Source organism: Fusarium flagelliforme, assembly GCF_020744385.1.
Source record: "Fusarium flagelliforme strain FIESC 12 MPI-CAGE-AA-0113 chromosome Unknown B0J16scaffold_3, whole genome shotgun sequence".
Classification (NCBI taxonomy): Eukaryota; Fungi; Ascomycota; class Sordariomycetes; order Hypocreales; family Nectriaceae; genus Fusarium; species Fusarium flagelliforme.
Genome location: NW_025763505.1, coordinates 1,014,590 through 1,031,913, shown reverse-complemented (window position 1 = coordinate 1,031,913; position 17,324 = coordinate 1,014,590). Strand labels below are relative to the sequence as shown.

At 48.2% G+C, this 17,324-nt stretch overlaps 2 protein-coding genes across 2 annotated transcripts; both read right to left on the bottom strand.

Moving 5' to 3' along the window:
• Positions 1 to 1,266: 1,266 nt before the first annotated feature.
• On the bottom strand, positions 1,267 to 3,280 carry B0J16DRAFT_412810 (uncharacterized protein; the record flags this gene model as incomplete). Its single annotated transcript, XM_046133344.1, has 2 exons — positions 1,267 to 2,996; positions 3,048 to 3,280. 2 exons carry the CDS (start codon positions 3,278 to 3,280, stop codon positions 1,640 to 1,642), a joined length of 1,590 nt encoding a protein of 529 aa, XP_045984254.1. The 3' UTR covers positions 1,267 to 1,639.
• A 5,338-nt stretch (positions 3,281 to 8,618) lies between these two features.
• B0J16DRAFT_265376 (uncharacterized protein) lies at positions 8,619 to 12,909 on the bottom strand (the record flags this gene model as incomplete). Its single annotated transcript, XM_046123394.1, has 7 exons — positions 8,619 to 8,854; positions 8,915 to 9,083; positions 9,171 to 9,635; positions 9,689 to 9,758; positions 9,814 to 9,834; positions 10,655 to 10,720; positions 10,775 to 12,909. The coding sequence occupies 7 exons, from the start codon at positions 12,907 to 12,909 to the stop codon at positions 8,619 to 8,621; spliced, it is 3,162 nt and encodes a 1,053-aa protein (XP_045984253.1).
• Between the last annotated feature and the right edge of the window lie 4,415 nt (positions 12,910 to 17,324).

The window sequence follows — 17,324 nt, the reverse complement described above, 5'->3', positions numbered from 1 at the left end:
TCTTTATGCTCTTCTTCTGAAGTCGGTTGATCTCGATCAGACTCTTTGACAGTCCTCCTAAGTTACAATATCCAATACATTTCCATAGATCAAAGACTCCACCTGCACATCTTTCTTGGAAGCCTTGTGGTGAGTCAAGTGGATTGAGCAAAGACGGGCAACTGTTTGCTTAATCTCGGCGTCTCCTCGAGAGTGATATCTGACGAGACAATTCGTCTTGAATGCCAACAATCGATATGTAATATGTATAGAACCGCCAAGCATTGATATAAACTGCAGTAGTTTCCATCTATTACCAAGAAAGAAGATTTCTAGAAGAAAGACCGTTCAGGGATACACATACACCAAAGGCGGGCTTCTACATGGATAGTAAAGTTGGTGGAAGTTAAGACTGATGTATGTGCTACCGGTAACTCGCATCTAGAAAACATACAGAAAGGCTTTTACAGCGAGAGAGTTGCTGTTGTTCCTGTGACTAAATACCAGAGGCTACTATCAAAATTTGTTCAACACAAGAGCTTAATATATGAGCTCACATGAATCTACATATCCATAGTCAGCCTTTCTAGAGTCCGCAAGAGTCCAGCCATCACCTCTTTAACAACAAAGAAAGAGTTTCGCATTCTTACCGCTCTTCTACACTTCAAGCAAATAAAAACGATAGCCTCATTGCATGTATTTTCTTTTTGTAACGAACCGTTACATTTAGATCTGGCCTATTAGCTCAAGCTTGTCCGGTTACACAGTTGACGCCACTTATACCCAAGCTCTTTCGTGAACGACAAATTAATACTCAGAAATCAACTTATTAACGCTGGAAGTTGATAGTTTAGTTAGTACAGTTGTACTAACTGAAGAAGGTGAGTCATCTTGAATAGATCGTGGACTGGTATCTTCAACCAAAAGACAAGGCTGGACTGGCGTTTACCTTTCAACGACTTACTTCTGGAAGATAGCTACCGGTGGCCAAGTAAACAAGACAGCTAATACAAAAGTAAATAAAGTTCATCAACAAGCTCAGAAAGTTCAAAAGATCCCTAAGGGTCTTCTGATCACTTCACATGCTGGCCACTAGAGAGCCATTAATAGGTCACACAAACGCCTTCACACCTCTTCCCAGCCACTTTATCTAGCACAAGCTACCAAAGCTTGGCCATGAACTTAAAGCTTTTTAAGTCTAAACTTATACTTCACCAGCCATCTCAGTTAATTGTCATAGAGGAAGCAGTGAAAGATATTCCAACAACACGTCGTCAGATTAACTACCTACTCATACTCATACTATCGTAAACCATTCCAGATCCTCCCCATAATGTCCTATGACCCAATACCGAGATATTAATATATACATTAAAAGAATAGAAAGAAATGACAAACACCCTCTTCCGCGACATTAAGTGCCAATCAACAAAAGCAAGAACCATCCTCCTATTTCTACCATTCGTCTTGTTTCGCTGTCTGAAAGGAGTGTATGTAACGCGATACCGATGCCCGCCATGAATTAAAAATAGAGTGCCCTTTCCCAGGGACACAACCTGCTTTTTACCAAAAGATGAATTGAAGGATGTAAAGAAGAATAAACAGAGAAAGATCCCATCCGGCGGTGCTGTTAGATTGGTGTCTAAACAATTCGATTTGCTTAGAGGAGAGCGAAGGCACCAAGGATACCAGCCACAAAGGCGAAGACGGGAGCCTTGTTGGCGGCGACAGCAGCGCCATTAACAACAGGCTCAGGCTCAGCAGTGGGTGTGGCAGGGACGGTGACCTCAGGCTGAGTGACAACCTCGGTCTCAGGAAGCTGGACAGTGGTGGGCTCAGGAGCGACGGTCTGGTAGACGGTGCCACCACCGACGGTGTGGATGATCTTGGAGTACTGGGTAACGACGACACCCTTGCCCATGGTCTTGACGATGGTCTCGTAGGCGGGGACGGTGGTGGCAACCTTCTCGACAACGACGGAGGTGGAGGTGTAAACATTGGTCACAACCTCGCCCTCAACAGTCTTAGTGACAGTCACGGGGTAAACCTCGTACTTGGTCTGGTAGACGATGTCGGTCTCGTGCTTGGTAACGTCGGGCTGCTTGACATGGTCGTAGACAGTGCTGTGGACCTTGACGACCTCATAGTCGGTTGAGGTGTAGACACTGGTGATGACCTCACCAGCAATAGTCTTGGTGACAGTGACGGGGTGAACGTTGGTCTTGGTCTTGTAGACAACGTCGGTCTCATACTTGGTAACGTCGGGCTGCTTGACATGCTCGTAGTCGGTGGTCTTGACGACCTCCTCAATGACACTGGTGGTAGTGTAGGTCTCAGTAACAACCTCACCGGCGATGGTCTTGGTAACAGTGACGGGGCAGACAGTGGTGCGGGTGGTGTAGACAACATCGGTCTCGTGCTTGGTCACATCGGGTTGCTTGACGTGCTCATAGTCGGTGGTCTTGACGACCTCCTCAATGACACTGGTGGTAGTGTAGGTCTCAGTAACAACCTCACCGGCGATGGTCTTGGTGACAGTAACAGGGCAGACAGTGGTTCGGGTCTTGTAGACGACATCAGTCTCGTGCTTGGTCACATCGGGTTGCTTGACGTGCTCGTAGTCGGTAGACTGGACGACCTCCTCGATCACGCTGGTAGTAGTGTAGGTCTCAGTAACAACCTCGCCAGCAATGGTCTTGGTGACAGTAACAGGGCAGACAGTGGTTCGGGTCTTGTAGACGACATCAGTCTCGTGCTTGGTCACATCAGGCTGCTTGACGTGCTCGTAGTCGGTGGTCTTGACAACATCGTAGATGTAGCTAGTGGTCGTGTAAACCTCAGTGATAACCTCTCCAGCAATGGTCTTGGTCCTGGTCACAGGGCACAGAGTTGTGCGGGTGACATATTCGACATCAGTGTAGTGCTTGATAACATCAGGCTGCTTGACTGTCACATCAACGGTCTTGGTCTCAGCGACGACAAGTGTAGAGGTTGTGAGCTTAGTCTCGTAGTAGGTGCTGTTTCATGTTAGTGTTCTGGAAGATTTCGATTGAGGCTGAATAACTTACTGTCCCTCCTCGTGGTGGGTGTAGGTGACAGGGCAGACGGTTGTAGTCGTGTAAGTGACAGCAACCTCGGTGACCTCGTGCTTGTTGCCATAGTCTTCATGTCCGTAGTTGTTCTCGGGAGCCTCGTAGTCACCGCCGTTGTCGTAGTCTCCGGAGTCTTCATAGTCTCCTCGTCGAAGGTTGTTAGCCAAGGCCGAGGTGGCCATGACAAGAAGGGCAGCACCGAACTTCATGATGAAAGTGGTGAGGGTGGTTTCGTGATATGAACGAAGGTGTTGAAAGCGAGTGCGAGCTGTGAGCAAGCGACAGTGGTGGTTGAGCGAAGGTATCAAGTAACCTGAACGAGTTGGATACTTGGGCAGATACAAAACCAGATCGGAGCGATTGGAAGGTGAGAGAGGCTGAGATGAGATGGATGAGATGAATGCAAAAGCAAGGAAGGGTTGCAGCCTTATATCTGTAAGTCCATGAACCAATCCAGCCTCACATGAGGGAGGTTGGCGAAGTTGGCCTTGACAACTTCAAACCTTCGTGCAAGATCGTCCAACTGGCTTCGCTTGTCCCAACCCCACCATAAGTTGCATTAGACTAATTCTCACTGCGAGGAGACGATAATCGTCAAGAGGGAGGGGTGTGGATATTGGCAAGATGTGATACGGGTATCGTGAGTCCAACTATCAACGAGCTCAAAGGATGTGGCTGGAGCTCACTGGAGCAACCGCGATGCACGAGGGATGCATATCGAGACGACTAGGTAGCTAGCAATCGACTGAGAGTGTGAGCCTCAGTACAAGGCGTGATGTCAATACCATGCACGGAGGTCAGCGAAGACTCTGTTAGCCAACGGCCAAGACAATCGGAGCTCCTTTGCCTAATGCTTCTAAGTGTTCGCCCTAGCTAGGGAAGCCCGCAACAGAAGGGCCAAGATATCGGCCTCCCTCCAACCCCAACAAAAGATCCTGCCCTTCTAAGAGGACAAGGCTGCCAGGTACTCAAGCTGCGTAAGGCCAGTCCTTGCTGACCCGTTTGGTTGGACATTCAATTAATCAGTTGATCACTGGATAAACCCGCATCCAGTCTGGGGAACCCAGTAAGACGGGAGACGGCATGAGCAGCTACAAGTAGACTTGGATACGAGGAAACATGCAATCTTTCTGCGTAGAAGCCAGCAAAGAACGGGAACTGTGCCCACGCCTCAACAGAACCGTATAGCCATTGGTAACCTATGACGGCAGGAACAACGGGCTCGTCGACATGGACAGCAACTCGTAAACACAAGAGGCAGAAACAATGCAACTCGGGCTTGATGACAGCATCAGCCAGCTCTGGGATTCAGTCGACTTCTTCTGCTAACATGCACCTAGTCAAAGTATACTGTAACCGAGGCTGAAGTATACCCACTCCATGGTATGAGCGGTTTTGTTGTTGATGCAGGACGCAGGCCCGGTCACTCCGCTGGAACTTGAGATGCAGCAGCATCAGCATCGCAGATGTTTAGTGCCCGAGCAGCCAACAAACTCTCGAGCCTCTTGGAACTAGGCAAGCTGACGGCGTGAGAGTCCAGGAACCCAGCAGCGCTACGTGGACTGAGAGACTTGGCGCCATGCCAGCCCAGGCATGACACAACAAAGACGCAGAAACCTGCTTGTCATGATACTCTAACAAAGCAGAGAAAAAGAGGTGTTTGCGATTAGCATTGTAACCGTAAAGATAAACGCGAGGTTAGGTGCTGGACAGTAAGCCTCTCAAGGCGGCTTTTCGCTTAACTTAGAAGAGGCGCTTTTCTTGAGACGGCTAGTGAGGATCTTCTCCCCATATCATGTCGCCAATCGACGATTTGCTCGTGATAGACAACGCCAAGGTGCGCTATTGTATGGTTTCGGGGGAGTGGGGCCACCCCAGAACGAGAGAGTCAATGCTAGAAGTCTCGGGGGATTTGTTGATGTGAACAATTCCCGTTGTAACTGTATGCTTGTTTGCTAACCATGTTTTTGTTCATCATGGCCTAGCATGGCATGGCAGCCCAGACTTGGCAGCCGGATCAATGGGCCGAGCAAAGAGACGGGCGGGATATGGCTGGGCTGCATGGGCCTTCTTTACCAATATGGGAATTGACGGACAGCACCGGGCATAAACTTTAAGCATATTGTCCATCAATAACCGTGTTGATGTAAGCCATGCATGGTTGCTCTGGTGTATGGCGCTGCCATATCGATCGAGACTTCCAGAGGCCGGGAGCTCACGTTGATAAACAAGCTCATGGCTGGTCTTTCTCGAAGGGTTGGGTTTTCGATATACCGTATTTACTGCCACTTGAGGAGTACGGTAAAACAAGTTAGTTAGAACTGGTCTCGCTGTAGCCGATCTCCGCGGCCATGTGGTTCAGAGACCCAGAGGACGGCGAGGGTATCGGCCGCGGGCGTCGTTGCAGACGAGCACAGCATTCTCGTCGATTAGACTGTAACCAGTGGACTACGGTGCGAGAGAACTTCAGAGCGGAACCAATCGTCGTCTGACAGAAGTCGGAGCATTAGCCAAGGACAAGCACCACTTTGATAGCACAGCATGTATACACTCAGACCTGCAGCCACCACGCCTTGTGTTTTGGTTGTGAAAGCCTGTTTTGGCCAGTCGGTATTGAACCGGGGTCAGGTCAGAGAGAAGCAAAGCCAGTGTAATCCTCTGATCTGATGTGGTACGTCAGGGAGCAAAGAGGTAAAGGGAGTTTGAAGCCTGTGATTCTCTGGAGAAAGAACCAAAGTCAAGTCAACAAGGGAGGATCAGGATGGTAACCCCGGTATCCCTAGCGTATCGGTCCCGTCTCGTTAGCGCAGTAGTCTAGAGGAGAGACGAAACAGCCAATGCCAAGCTAAAGCGCGGTTAAGATACCGACTTTGTTGTCTCGGTTGGGCTGTGATGGTGTGTAGCAATAGGGCGTTGAATACGAGAGAATGCTTCCCTGAAGCTCCAGTGGACAAGGGATTGACTTTTTGGGTAACGAAACGGTTGTGGAAGCCTGAGGAACCAACACCACCACTTTCATTTGGCAAGAGCTACCTGATCGCGTGCCTGCTATATTGAATTGAACATCTTGTAAGTGATTTATTCAATATTAATTGCTCTTTCTTCATTCAATTGCATCCATATCAACTGCACAAAATACATAAAAACACTCACTACAATTCATAGCTGCGATATCAACGCCATATAAGCCACAATCTCGGCATTTCGCAGCTTCTCAACCCGTAGCTGCATGACGCCAATCCAGCCATGCTCCAACATTGACGAACCAGCCACCACTATTCAATGGGTCAGAATTGAATTATACTCTGCTATTATCTGCAGCTTCTACCTTTTTCTCTCTTTGTTTCTTCGAATGTGATTAGTGTCGCACGACGCTAACAATGGGAGTGTTTGAAAAAGTGCACAGGCTGGGGATGATAGTAAGAAGTCCTATATAGGAATGGTTGCCACGAGGAGTGAGAACGCCATGACATCAGACAAGAGTGATATCCATCGAGAGCAAGAGCTAGAGCTTCAGCTTCTAAGAGGCTCTATAATCTTTAAGCTTGAAAAGATCAACGAAAATTGATTCAGAATACGAAAGAGGCCATGGCATAGAGTGACATGACAGGTTGTACGTGCAGCAAACTAACACCACTCACTTCAAGGTGCAAGCTATTCTGAATGGTACCTAGATTGGCGCTGTTCGTATCGCTTCATAGTGGTGTGGTGACTGCTGTAGTTCCCTCCAGCCACATCTTGTCTTGTACATACCCTAGATTATCTTCTTCTAGTCTATCAATTCCTACACAAGCAAATAATTAGATCACAATCCCGTTGCTTCCGAGAAAGTAACTCAAGCCAAGCATAACTAAAGATGGCCAAGAATAGTATTATCAAGTTTGTCAATCACTTGTTTCCAACTCTTTGACTTTTTGTTTAATCTTTGTTGACATGACCTAGTAACTTGGCTGCTTGAGTGGGTGTGCAGTAGACTACAGTAGTAGATAGAGCTAAGGCAGTGTTTCTGCACTCTTGATGTAAATTATTGGCCCATGTCTTATGCCATGCTTCATTTTCCCCTCCCTCTACGCATACTAGCAAATCAGGCACAGCTGTGTCGTGTTGTACCTTACAGCAGAGGGAAAGCACAGACAACTGAGTATGAGTCGTTGCTGTGCTGTGATAGACAATCATGTCTCATTATTTGAGACTCAGGGAAATAATTAGAGACAATTCGAAGCTCTAGAGTGATTGTGATTCATCCCTTAGTATAGGGAGAGACACCCCGAACAATAGAGTTACCGCCCCAAGACAAAAAAGACAAAAAGACCCAGCCATATCATGACTCCTCTCTCCTCCTCATGCAAGCCAATGGAGCTTACAGCTCTATCTTACTCTAAGCTCCACCAATCCCCAGTCTCCATATTCAAACCCCGGTCAACCTCCTCACTTTCTGACTCTGTTATTGACCCAATAATTGAGACGAAACAAATCAGATTTGATATTGGTTTTTAGAGTTATAGTTGTGCACGAGCCTTTTATCGAGCTTATTCTTTTCCTCCAATCTTGTCGTCATGACTTTTCTTTTTACTTTGTCGGTTATGCATCACCCTCGCCTTCGCCCTTTGCCGTTCGCTGTTAAGGGACATGCGAATACCCCCAACCAACCGTGTGTAAGCAGAGAAAAAGTCAAGCAGACCGCCATGCATGTCTCTCGTAAGACCAAGGCTCTTATTCCTTTCTGCCTGACTCGGCTGCTTCCATTCCGAGAAGTAGATGCATTTTTCATTCAAGCTAGACTTTCAGACCCCAAGGCAGAAAAGAAAAGCAAACAAAACAAACCCTGTCCTATGTTATCGTGTAATTGTACGTGTGTAGTAGTAGCCTTAAGAGCAAGGATTAAAGCATGGTAGGTCACTGCACGTGGAAAACGTGCTGCTGCATTACCACATGGTCATAAGAGCTAAGCTCTTAACGTGAATCCTCCAGGGTAGAGTCATCGTGATTGCTGTAAATGTCCTGATTTTCCTACCACGACATGCATATCTGAAGGCCTCCAATTGTGCGGTGTAAGGAAAACTCGTGATTCTCGCATTACTTCCAATCATACATAAGCTTACACTGCCGGGGATACTGTACTTGTCACATACAATTCGCCCGGTTGAAGAGCGATTGTTCGCATCCATGACTCGGGTATTACCCTGTAGGACTTGTATGCCTCACTCTGCTTGCTTCCTTCTCTCTCGAAAGTTGCCATTAGATGTAAGGTTTCAACGTTGCAATTTTAGTTTCCGTTGTTTGTTTGTGGTTCGTACTGCTTTAGGTGGCGGTCTAATATGTTCATCATTGCTCGAGACATGTTGCTGGGTGAGCCTCCTCACTGTGAACGTCCACCAGTATAACGGTCGATATCCTTTTTTGATCATAAGATTTATCATTTTACTATTTCTTGTAGCCATATCATGACAGATGCACTTTTAAGCACCCCCAACCACAAACAGATCGCTTTTTGAATCATAACCGCCAATCGTAAAGTAGCCCCCTTGCTAGTCAATCACAACTCCTCTAAGCCTTGAGGATCTTCTTGAGCTCCTCAACGACAGCATCGCCAACCTCCTTAGTACCAGCGTTTCCGCCCAGATCCTTGGTGCGGAGACCACCGTCCAGAGCATTGCGGACAGCAGCCTCGACAGCCTTGGCCTCCTCGGGCAGGTTGAGAGAGTATCGGAGCATCATGGCGACCGACAAGATCGTACCGACGGGGTTGACAATACCCTTGCCAGAGATATCAGGAGCGGAGCCTAACAGTATGATTAGTTTGCGCTGTCGTAAATTTGATTAAGAAGGTTTGTATGACTTACCGTGGATGGGCTCGTAGATACCGTTGCACTTGCCATTGCCATCAGGAATACCGCTCAGACTGGCACTGGGCAGCAGACCAATGCTACCAGGGATAACACTAGCCTCGTCGCTGATGATGTCGCCAAACAGGTTGCTAGTCACAACAACACCGTTGAGACCAGTAGGGTTCTTGACCAGAATCATAGCAGCACTGTCAATAAGCTGGTGCTCGACCTTGAGGTCAGGGAACTCCTTCTCGAAGGTCTCGTTCATGACCTTTCGCCACAGACGGCTGGTTGCCAACACATTAGCCTTGTCGAGAGACCACACCTTCTTGTCACCACGGCCTCGGGCGAGGAATCCAGCCAGACGAGCAATGCGCTCAATCTCCTCTCGTGAGTAAGGCTCAGTGTCCCAGGCTGAACCGGAACCGTCATCCTCCTTGCGCTCGCCAAAGTAGATACCGCCTGTGAGCTCGCGCACGATGACGATATCGGTGCCGCGGCAGACCTCAGCCTTGAGAGGAGAGGAGTCGACGAGGGAGTCGGAGGCGAAAAAGCAAGGTCGCAGGTTTCCGTATGTACCCATCTCCTTGCGCAGCTTCAGAAGACCCTGCTCGGGGCGGACAGCGCCGGTACCCCATTTGGGGCCTCCGATGGCACCGAGGAGGACGGCGTCGGCTCCCTTGGCGGCAGAGAGGGTCTCGTCGGTCAGAGGGGAACCGTTTGCGTCGATCGAGCACTAGAAATAAGGTCAGCTGGAGACCACGTAGGGAACGTGTCCATGACTTACACCACCCATGAGATGGTCCTTGAGGTTGAACTTGCCAACACTGGGCTTGTTCTCCTCGAGAGTCTTGAGGACCTGTTCAAACAATCAGTTTCCATTCTTTGCACTCGTTGCACAATGCCTTCCTTACACGAATACCCTCAGCAACGACCTGTCCACAAGTTAGCACATGCTCAAACAAACACTCCCTCCAGAGCTACATACCTCAGGACCGCAGTGGTCACCAGCCAGGACGACAATGTTGTGTTCAGCCATCTTGATTATATGTTAATTGATTGATTTAATCGGTATAGAGAGAAGTAGAAGAAGGAAAGAAGAGAGTCGGCGGTTGGAATTGGTTTTCTGAGCTTCCGTTGCCGCCCCGCATCATCAACATTCTTCCCCGCCATTCCGAAATCGGAGGGTTTGGAGCTCCGCAAGCCGGCTCTTCACTTACTGGCCCACTCGGGCCCTACGGCAGAGCTAGAGTGGGCGACTACGGCATTGGCCAACGAGAGACGAGATGAAGATCATTTTGGGTAGTATCGGATGTTCTAGAGCTATACATCTCTACAACACCTTGTCTACGCCTCTACTGCTATGGTAGTTGAAGTACAGACAAACAGGTGCACGACCTAGTACATAACCCTTCATGACCTTGATAACACAACCTTGATGGCATGTGATTTTGCTTAACATCAACCTCAACATTGCGGCGGGATCATCGGAATAATGCATGTGTCTTGTGTTGTCTAAAACGACAATGTTTGTATATGTACCTGATCAAAAGCATGTTGTCATCCAGTACTCCGTCCATCCAGTCTACTCCTTCAGAAATGCTTATCCAACCTATTCATTATCGAAACGCCCTAAATGATTTGCTCGCCAACGGAGATGCCACTGGCACACCGCCAGCCAGGTTTGTTCGTCCCGTGTCTCGCAGCCGGCCTCCTCGCATGTTTGGCGTGTTGGCACAGAATGCGCAGATATACACCCTCGGCTGAGCTCTGAGGTTGATGTTAATACACTTTCCATGGAGCCACATTTCACAGGACTCGCTATGTCGGATGTTAGTTAAGGCTCATCACTTGTCGCTGAACAGAGCAACTTACCATTGGATCATGAAGCCGTCTCCCCCGTCAGCCCCCTTTCGGCCACAGACACACTTGACTTGTCTGTCTGTAATAAGGCTTGACTCAGTGAGGGACGACGGCGAGTTGCTATCACCTCGATAAGGTCCCAGGCTACTGCCTTGGAAAGGGCGATGTTGTCCGCCCTGACCCATGGGATTAGACCGCTTCTTGCGGTCTTCCATTACTTTGCGAAGTTCGCTTGTAGCATCTCCGATCTTGTCCTTGCGCTCATACATAACAGTCTCAGTCTCGCTCTCTCCGTCATGGGGCGATCCTGCCATTGTGTCGTGATTACTACTGATGCTTCTATCGCTGACGCTACGCCTCGAAGAGTGGAAGATGGATCCCACTGGTCTCACGGGATCCGGCAGGGCAAAGGAAGTATTGAACGAGTTGGTTCGGCTAGGAATGATGATAGGTTCATCGTCAGAGGAAGATTCATCGTCGTCTGAGGGTCCCAGCTCGCGTGTCCGGCTTCTATCCCGAGACACCTTTCTCTGGCCCATGTTCGGTTCCCATTCCCATTCATTCGGTACAATGGTCGTCTCAGCACGGGCCCTTCCTCTGGAGTCGATAGTGAATTTCACGGATGTTCGAGTCGGCGGGTGTTGAAGCGACGGGCCCTCGGGTATAGAGGCCAGGCTCGACAGACGATGCGGGTTCTTCATGGGAGACAGCCTTCCTGTTGGTTTGGCCATAGGTCGGCCGACAGGTGCACTATCACTGTTGGAACCGTTGCTAGCCTGTGATACAGGTCGGGCTGGGGCAAGCTTGGGAAGCACTGGTCTGTTCTGTGTTTGAGCTCTCTTTCCACGATTCTCGCTAAAACTTCGACCCATTCCAGGGCGAGAATTTGACTTGACAGGCGATGGTGCAAGAGCACGATCTGGAGCCTTGGTGGCTCTCAAGTCCTTCATGCTAGTTGATTGCCGAATGTTATCTCCTAGAGGAGTTCTAGATCTCGTTTGGAAGATTGCGCCTTCAGCTGAGCCGGCTTGTGTCACTGGAATGAGAGCAGGGTTATCCATAACAGAAGTGTGAGGGGGTTCAAAAAGCAGACCAGGATTAACTCCTTGCATAGGTTGCCCAAATCCAAAAGATTCATCTAAAGGAGCAGAGAGGGCCGCAGACATAGCGGCACTTGCTGCAGTTGTAGCAGATGCCGAGCCCATATGGTTCGGGGCAAGAGCACGGTCACGTTGCATCGATTGCATAGGGTCTGCACCTACAGGAGCAAAAGGTGCGGTAGGATCTTGGAAGAGTGGCACCTCGCTGTTCCAGTCAAAGGATCCTGTGTGGCGATGGCCACCTCCACGCTGAACAGGGGTTGTCTGGAAGACATTGGAAGGCGATGCACTAAAGTCAAAGTCCATACTCATTGAAGGGTCCCAGAATGCTGTGGGTGTGGCAGCAGGAGCTGTCATAGGATATCCAAACATATCACCAGATGAAGCCATCAAGGCAGCGAGCTCATGCTGCTGTTGTTGGGAGCTGCCGGCGAAGTCGGGCTGACCGAAAACCTGATCATTTTGCATGTTGAGCTTGTCGGCAAGCTTGTGTTCTTCCCTATGTCCGGTGGGTGGGGGTGTTGCCGTCTGTGAAGGCTCTTCACCCTTGACTCCGGCTTTCCTAGCCTTCTTGGAGAATTGAGGGTAGGTGGACGGATCAGGACTGGGCAAAGGTGTCGAATCGGTTATATATTCCTGAGGTACGGTTACTGAGTTCGGGGATGAGGCCAAGCGGCGTGAGGGCTCGACCGGCGGCAGAGGTAGGCTGTTGTTGGTAGAGAAGTGATTTACATGCGTTGCAATTTGAGCGGCAAAGGTTTCAGCAGACAGTAATCTTTTGTGGTTGCTTGTAATCGTGGCTGGAGCGATGTCGACGAAAGAGTTTTGAGAACCACAAAGATTTCCAGGGGTCGAGTTAAATACGGAGTAGTCTTCAGCGTAATGCGGCGTCCAGCCCCCGGCGTCGGCAAATGCACCTTGCCCGGGCTTGGGAGTATCGAATTCGGAACTGGAAAAGGCGGCAGAGGTGGGTGTTGCTTCAGATGTTGGTGGGCGGTGATTCGAATTGGCAAAACTGCTCGGTGAAGAGGTCAGTGAATGTAGCATGTAGAGGATGCTGACAATGTGGTCATTGATGTCGAAGGAAAAAGAAAAACAGTGCTGCAGATGTGCTTGCCTTGTAGCCAGTTGATCCCTACTCATAGCAACTCCAATATCTTGTCATAAAAGGCCAGTTCTGATACAGGCCGAGCGAAGTATCGAATTCGAGATTGATGATGTGCACGGCCAGTCAGGTCACGTTTGGCTTTTGAAAAGCACTAGCAAGGGCTGAAGTCCATGCAAAAGATTGAGAAATGGCTTTTGATAAATATTTGGAACGAGTAGAGATGTTTAAATATTGCAGATGGCGGAACGGGGTTCGGTCGGTGAAAGTCGAGCTCGGCTTGGGCAGAGGCTGAATTGAGTTGCGTTCGTTTATGTAGAGATCGAAAGTCTATTTAGATGTGAAGTCGCAGGTCGGTCGGTGGTCGTCTGTCATTACGGAAAGTCGTAAGGGATCATAGAAGAACGGAAGAAAAGCATTAAGGTCTAAGACTGTTTTGCTCGGGCAAGCATGTTGATCAGCCGCTGATGATAAAAAGATGAAATATGGTGCAAAGGGAGGAATGAAGTTGACGGGAGTCGGGATGGAATACGGGATGGATGGATCCCAAAGTAAGTAAGCCCCGATTAAAAAAAGAGGAGGGGCAGGCAGGGAAGCGAGGCCAGGCTACAGGCTACAGGCAGTGTTGGGAAGGTTAAAAAGAAAGGGAGAAGACGAGCAAAAGCAGGGAGAAGAGAAGACCCCGCCAAATGACGCCCGAATGTGCAAGATAAATAGAGAAATTTAGTGTTTAAAGTGTTGATATTGAGACCTGGCTTGGGACTTGTCTCGTTGTCAATGGTGATAAATGGAGGTTGTTTAGTGGGATGGTTTGATGGTCCGGCTGCGCTGCTCTGCTGCATGTTGATGGGGATACAGAAATGATAGCGATACCGAGGCCAAAGCTGATATAGCGAAGCGAAAGCAAACAGAGAGAGAATATATGTACCTTGACATCCAGTTGTCACTTATTGTTCTGTCGGTTCTTCGGTTTGTCGAGTCCTCGAGTCTCGTCCCTTCTTTTTCTTCTTCGTCCCGTTATCGTCTCGTCTTATGAACGGTGATGCTGTGATGTTGCGGGTGCCGACGTCGAGTTATCTTTTTAGGCAGAAGAGGGTCTGTTCGCTTCGCTTCGAGTCGGTAAATTCTTGAAGAGAATGAACTGAATAGGTTCAGGTTGGATAAGGATAAGAAACTGGACGGATGCAGTGGATACAGACGGGAGGAGAGGTACAGTATGTGCCGTGCCCGACCTTCCTATTTACAACACCTGCACTGAATTGGTTGAGCTGAACGGGCTCGGCTGCTTGCAGGAGCTATGTACTCGGTTAGATGACGATACGGTTAATTCGAAACAAAGAATAGAGAGTACAAAGTAGACAAATTGATTACTCAGGAAGTAAACAAAAGAATACAGGCTATAAACATCTGATATAGATCTCGTATTTTAGATCGCAAGCTAGGTAGCACATCACTAACTTCATCATGGAACTTAGCCGTTGTTGGGCAACCGCCGAGAAAGGAGCTCTTCAGGGGCCTCAGTGCGCTACGGCCTACAAACATCTGCTAACTTTCCATTAGCCAACCGCTGGAACAGATCTAGACTAGAAGAGGCACCGCCCAAAAGCCAACCGCTGAGGAGATAACACCACAACTAACTATTTGGCTGTTCATCATGATAGCCGTTGATTTACCTGAGTTAACTTAAGCTCGGGTTGCTTTCTCAACGAGCGGCTGTGACTGGACGCTGAAGAGTTATGAGCGGCTGGACCGTCTTTGATACAAGTATCTCATGATGGTTGCCCGCTATGACTCCCGTCATAGATATCTAACTATAGAATAACTTCCTCATAACTAACATGATCAGTCTCAAAATGCTTCATGAGGAAGCCTTGCAGAAGAGTTTGATCTGACGACTGTATTCATGACAAGGACAAGTTTCCCTTTTAAAAAAGGTATACGGATAACAGCTGCAGCTTTCCACCTCAACTAGGACTTCATCCCCTGCATATGCATCTCTCACCGACTGCTGACAGCCAACCAACAAGTCTCGGAAACCACCATCAGCTCACCAACTTGTCATTATCGGTTATTGTCTCTTGTCTCATCTCAGCCATACTGTACAGACGCAGACTGGTTCAGCCTTATTGTCTGTCTCCAACTATGAAGACTTGGATGCAGACGTTGCTCGAGAAACAGATGATGCATCACGTCACATAAATATTACGCTCCGTCAGTCAACAAAAAAACGAGGGGCAAGAGGATGGTGGACTTTGCACTCGTCATCGAGGTATTTGGGTTGGGTGGTTGTCCGGGCTCTATCTTGCTAGTCGGGGAGCCGGTGGTTTTAGAGTAAATCATAATGAGGTTGTTTTTCTGTACTTGCTTTTTCGAGAGGATTAGTGCTCGCCTCACTCATGATGTGATTCCTCCAATAACGTGATGATGGAATACGGTAATCCCTGGTGGTTTCTGATTTGATAGTTTGTCATCCTCTTAACCTATAGGATTTGAAGCTGTTTCTGAGCTATCACAGGTGAAAAGCAATGTTGGTCATAGCTGAGTGCAGGAGGCAGCACGGGTTTGCCCCCATTCGAAGTCAATAATAAATACGAGGGACATTGACTTTAATAGTAATCTTGTAAAGTGCATCTCATATTGATAACTCGCCAATGAAGCTATCGTCAGGAGTTGGTCCAAGATAAGGTTTCAACGGGACGGGTCGAACGGTGGTTAAGAATAGTAATTCGATAACCAACAGACACGGACACAGACACAGACCACTCACCGCTGAAACAGCAATAGTTTCAGAGGTTTCACAAGCTCTTCAGCTCCTTTTAGAAGTCTCATCGTATACACCAAGACTGAACTTGAGGACAGCACTGTATCTTACAGATGCTTCTATAAGCAACAACAAATACTTTACGGATACAATCAGCTGGTTCTAACAGACCATAACATGTGAAAGAGAACAAGATAAAGTAAAGCACCACGCTGATTCATGATTGGCCGTTCGCAATTGACGAGTGTGGGAGTCTTCTGTAAATAGACCCTTCTGGACCGGGGTTTTAAGTGCTTGCATTCTCTCATTCCACTGCTGAGGATTAACATTCCTACAGTACATAAGTCAGTCTAAGATATTATGCAGCAATTTATGTCATGCTCCTACTGTGGATTGTGTTATCAGATGCATATGTATATTGATTTGAAGTTCCATCGTGAGCTTGTGTCAACCCCACAGATGCATTGGCTGGTGGAGTATTTCTTGTTTAATTGATATCCCTCTTTGGCGAAGCTATCACGAAAAAGGTGACTGCCGCGAGTATCTACCGAAGGCCGAAACGGTCAAGTACATCCGAACAAACGTGCGCCCTGTTTTAAGTAATAAGTTAATTACTAAGTTATTCTATGTACGTACTGTACTGCCGGTTACAGTATTCAGTGATCAACCTTCGGCCCCGCTCAACGTTTCTTCCTCCTCCGGACCCTGCTCCCCGGCCGGCCCCATCCGGCATGGCCTCCGCGACGCATGAATTTTGGGAGATTAAGGTGAGCGAATGTTTCTACTGCAAGGAACTTGTCTTGTCTTGTCTTCTCCTCTTCTGCTCACACCCCCAAAGATCTTGACAACTCCGACTCCCTCTCGGCAACGATATCCTTTGATAAGAGTCTTTTGTTAATACCAGGGATGAGATGCTTGTTAGAGTTCTTGATTCCAGTTCCAGGCCAGGCCTTGCTTGCTTCAACGATGCGTTGTCATCCAACCTCGTCACTTTCTTCTCCCCACAGAGCCAGGAGACTGAGTGCCGAGTACAGACAGGTGCAGAACCCAACCGGAGGGTTCTCCCCCAGCCTAAATTGCCGTTACGAATTTCCTTGTAACGAAAAAATTGTCTCGTGGTCCACAGGCTGTGTCGGCTTCCTTACCAAATCTTCCGTAATTAACAGTTTAGAATCCACAACCACAGCAAGTTTTTGTTACAAAGACTTGGTTCGGTTGGTTTGACTTGACCTGATCTGATCTGACTTGACTTTGACGTGACAAAATCCTGGTTCCATGGCTCATGCTCATCTCATCGGTACCTGCGTCAGATTCTGAACCTGCCAAGTCGAGATCCGGAACATGTCACGTCAACGGAAACAACTTGTAACCGACTCTTAACTGTCAGTGTCTAACTTAACGTGCTTCTCGCTTAGGCATACAATCAAATGCTAAGATAATACGTACCGTATCTCTATACCTCCCTATACGTAGCGAGCAGCGTTTCGCCTAAGTCACGTTAATATCATAATACGTGCTGTAATTACTTGCTTATAAACGGTATCAGTTTCTGGAAACTCGCTACGTAGAAGGGTTCCCTTTCAGGAACTTTAATCG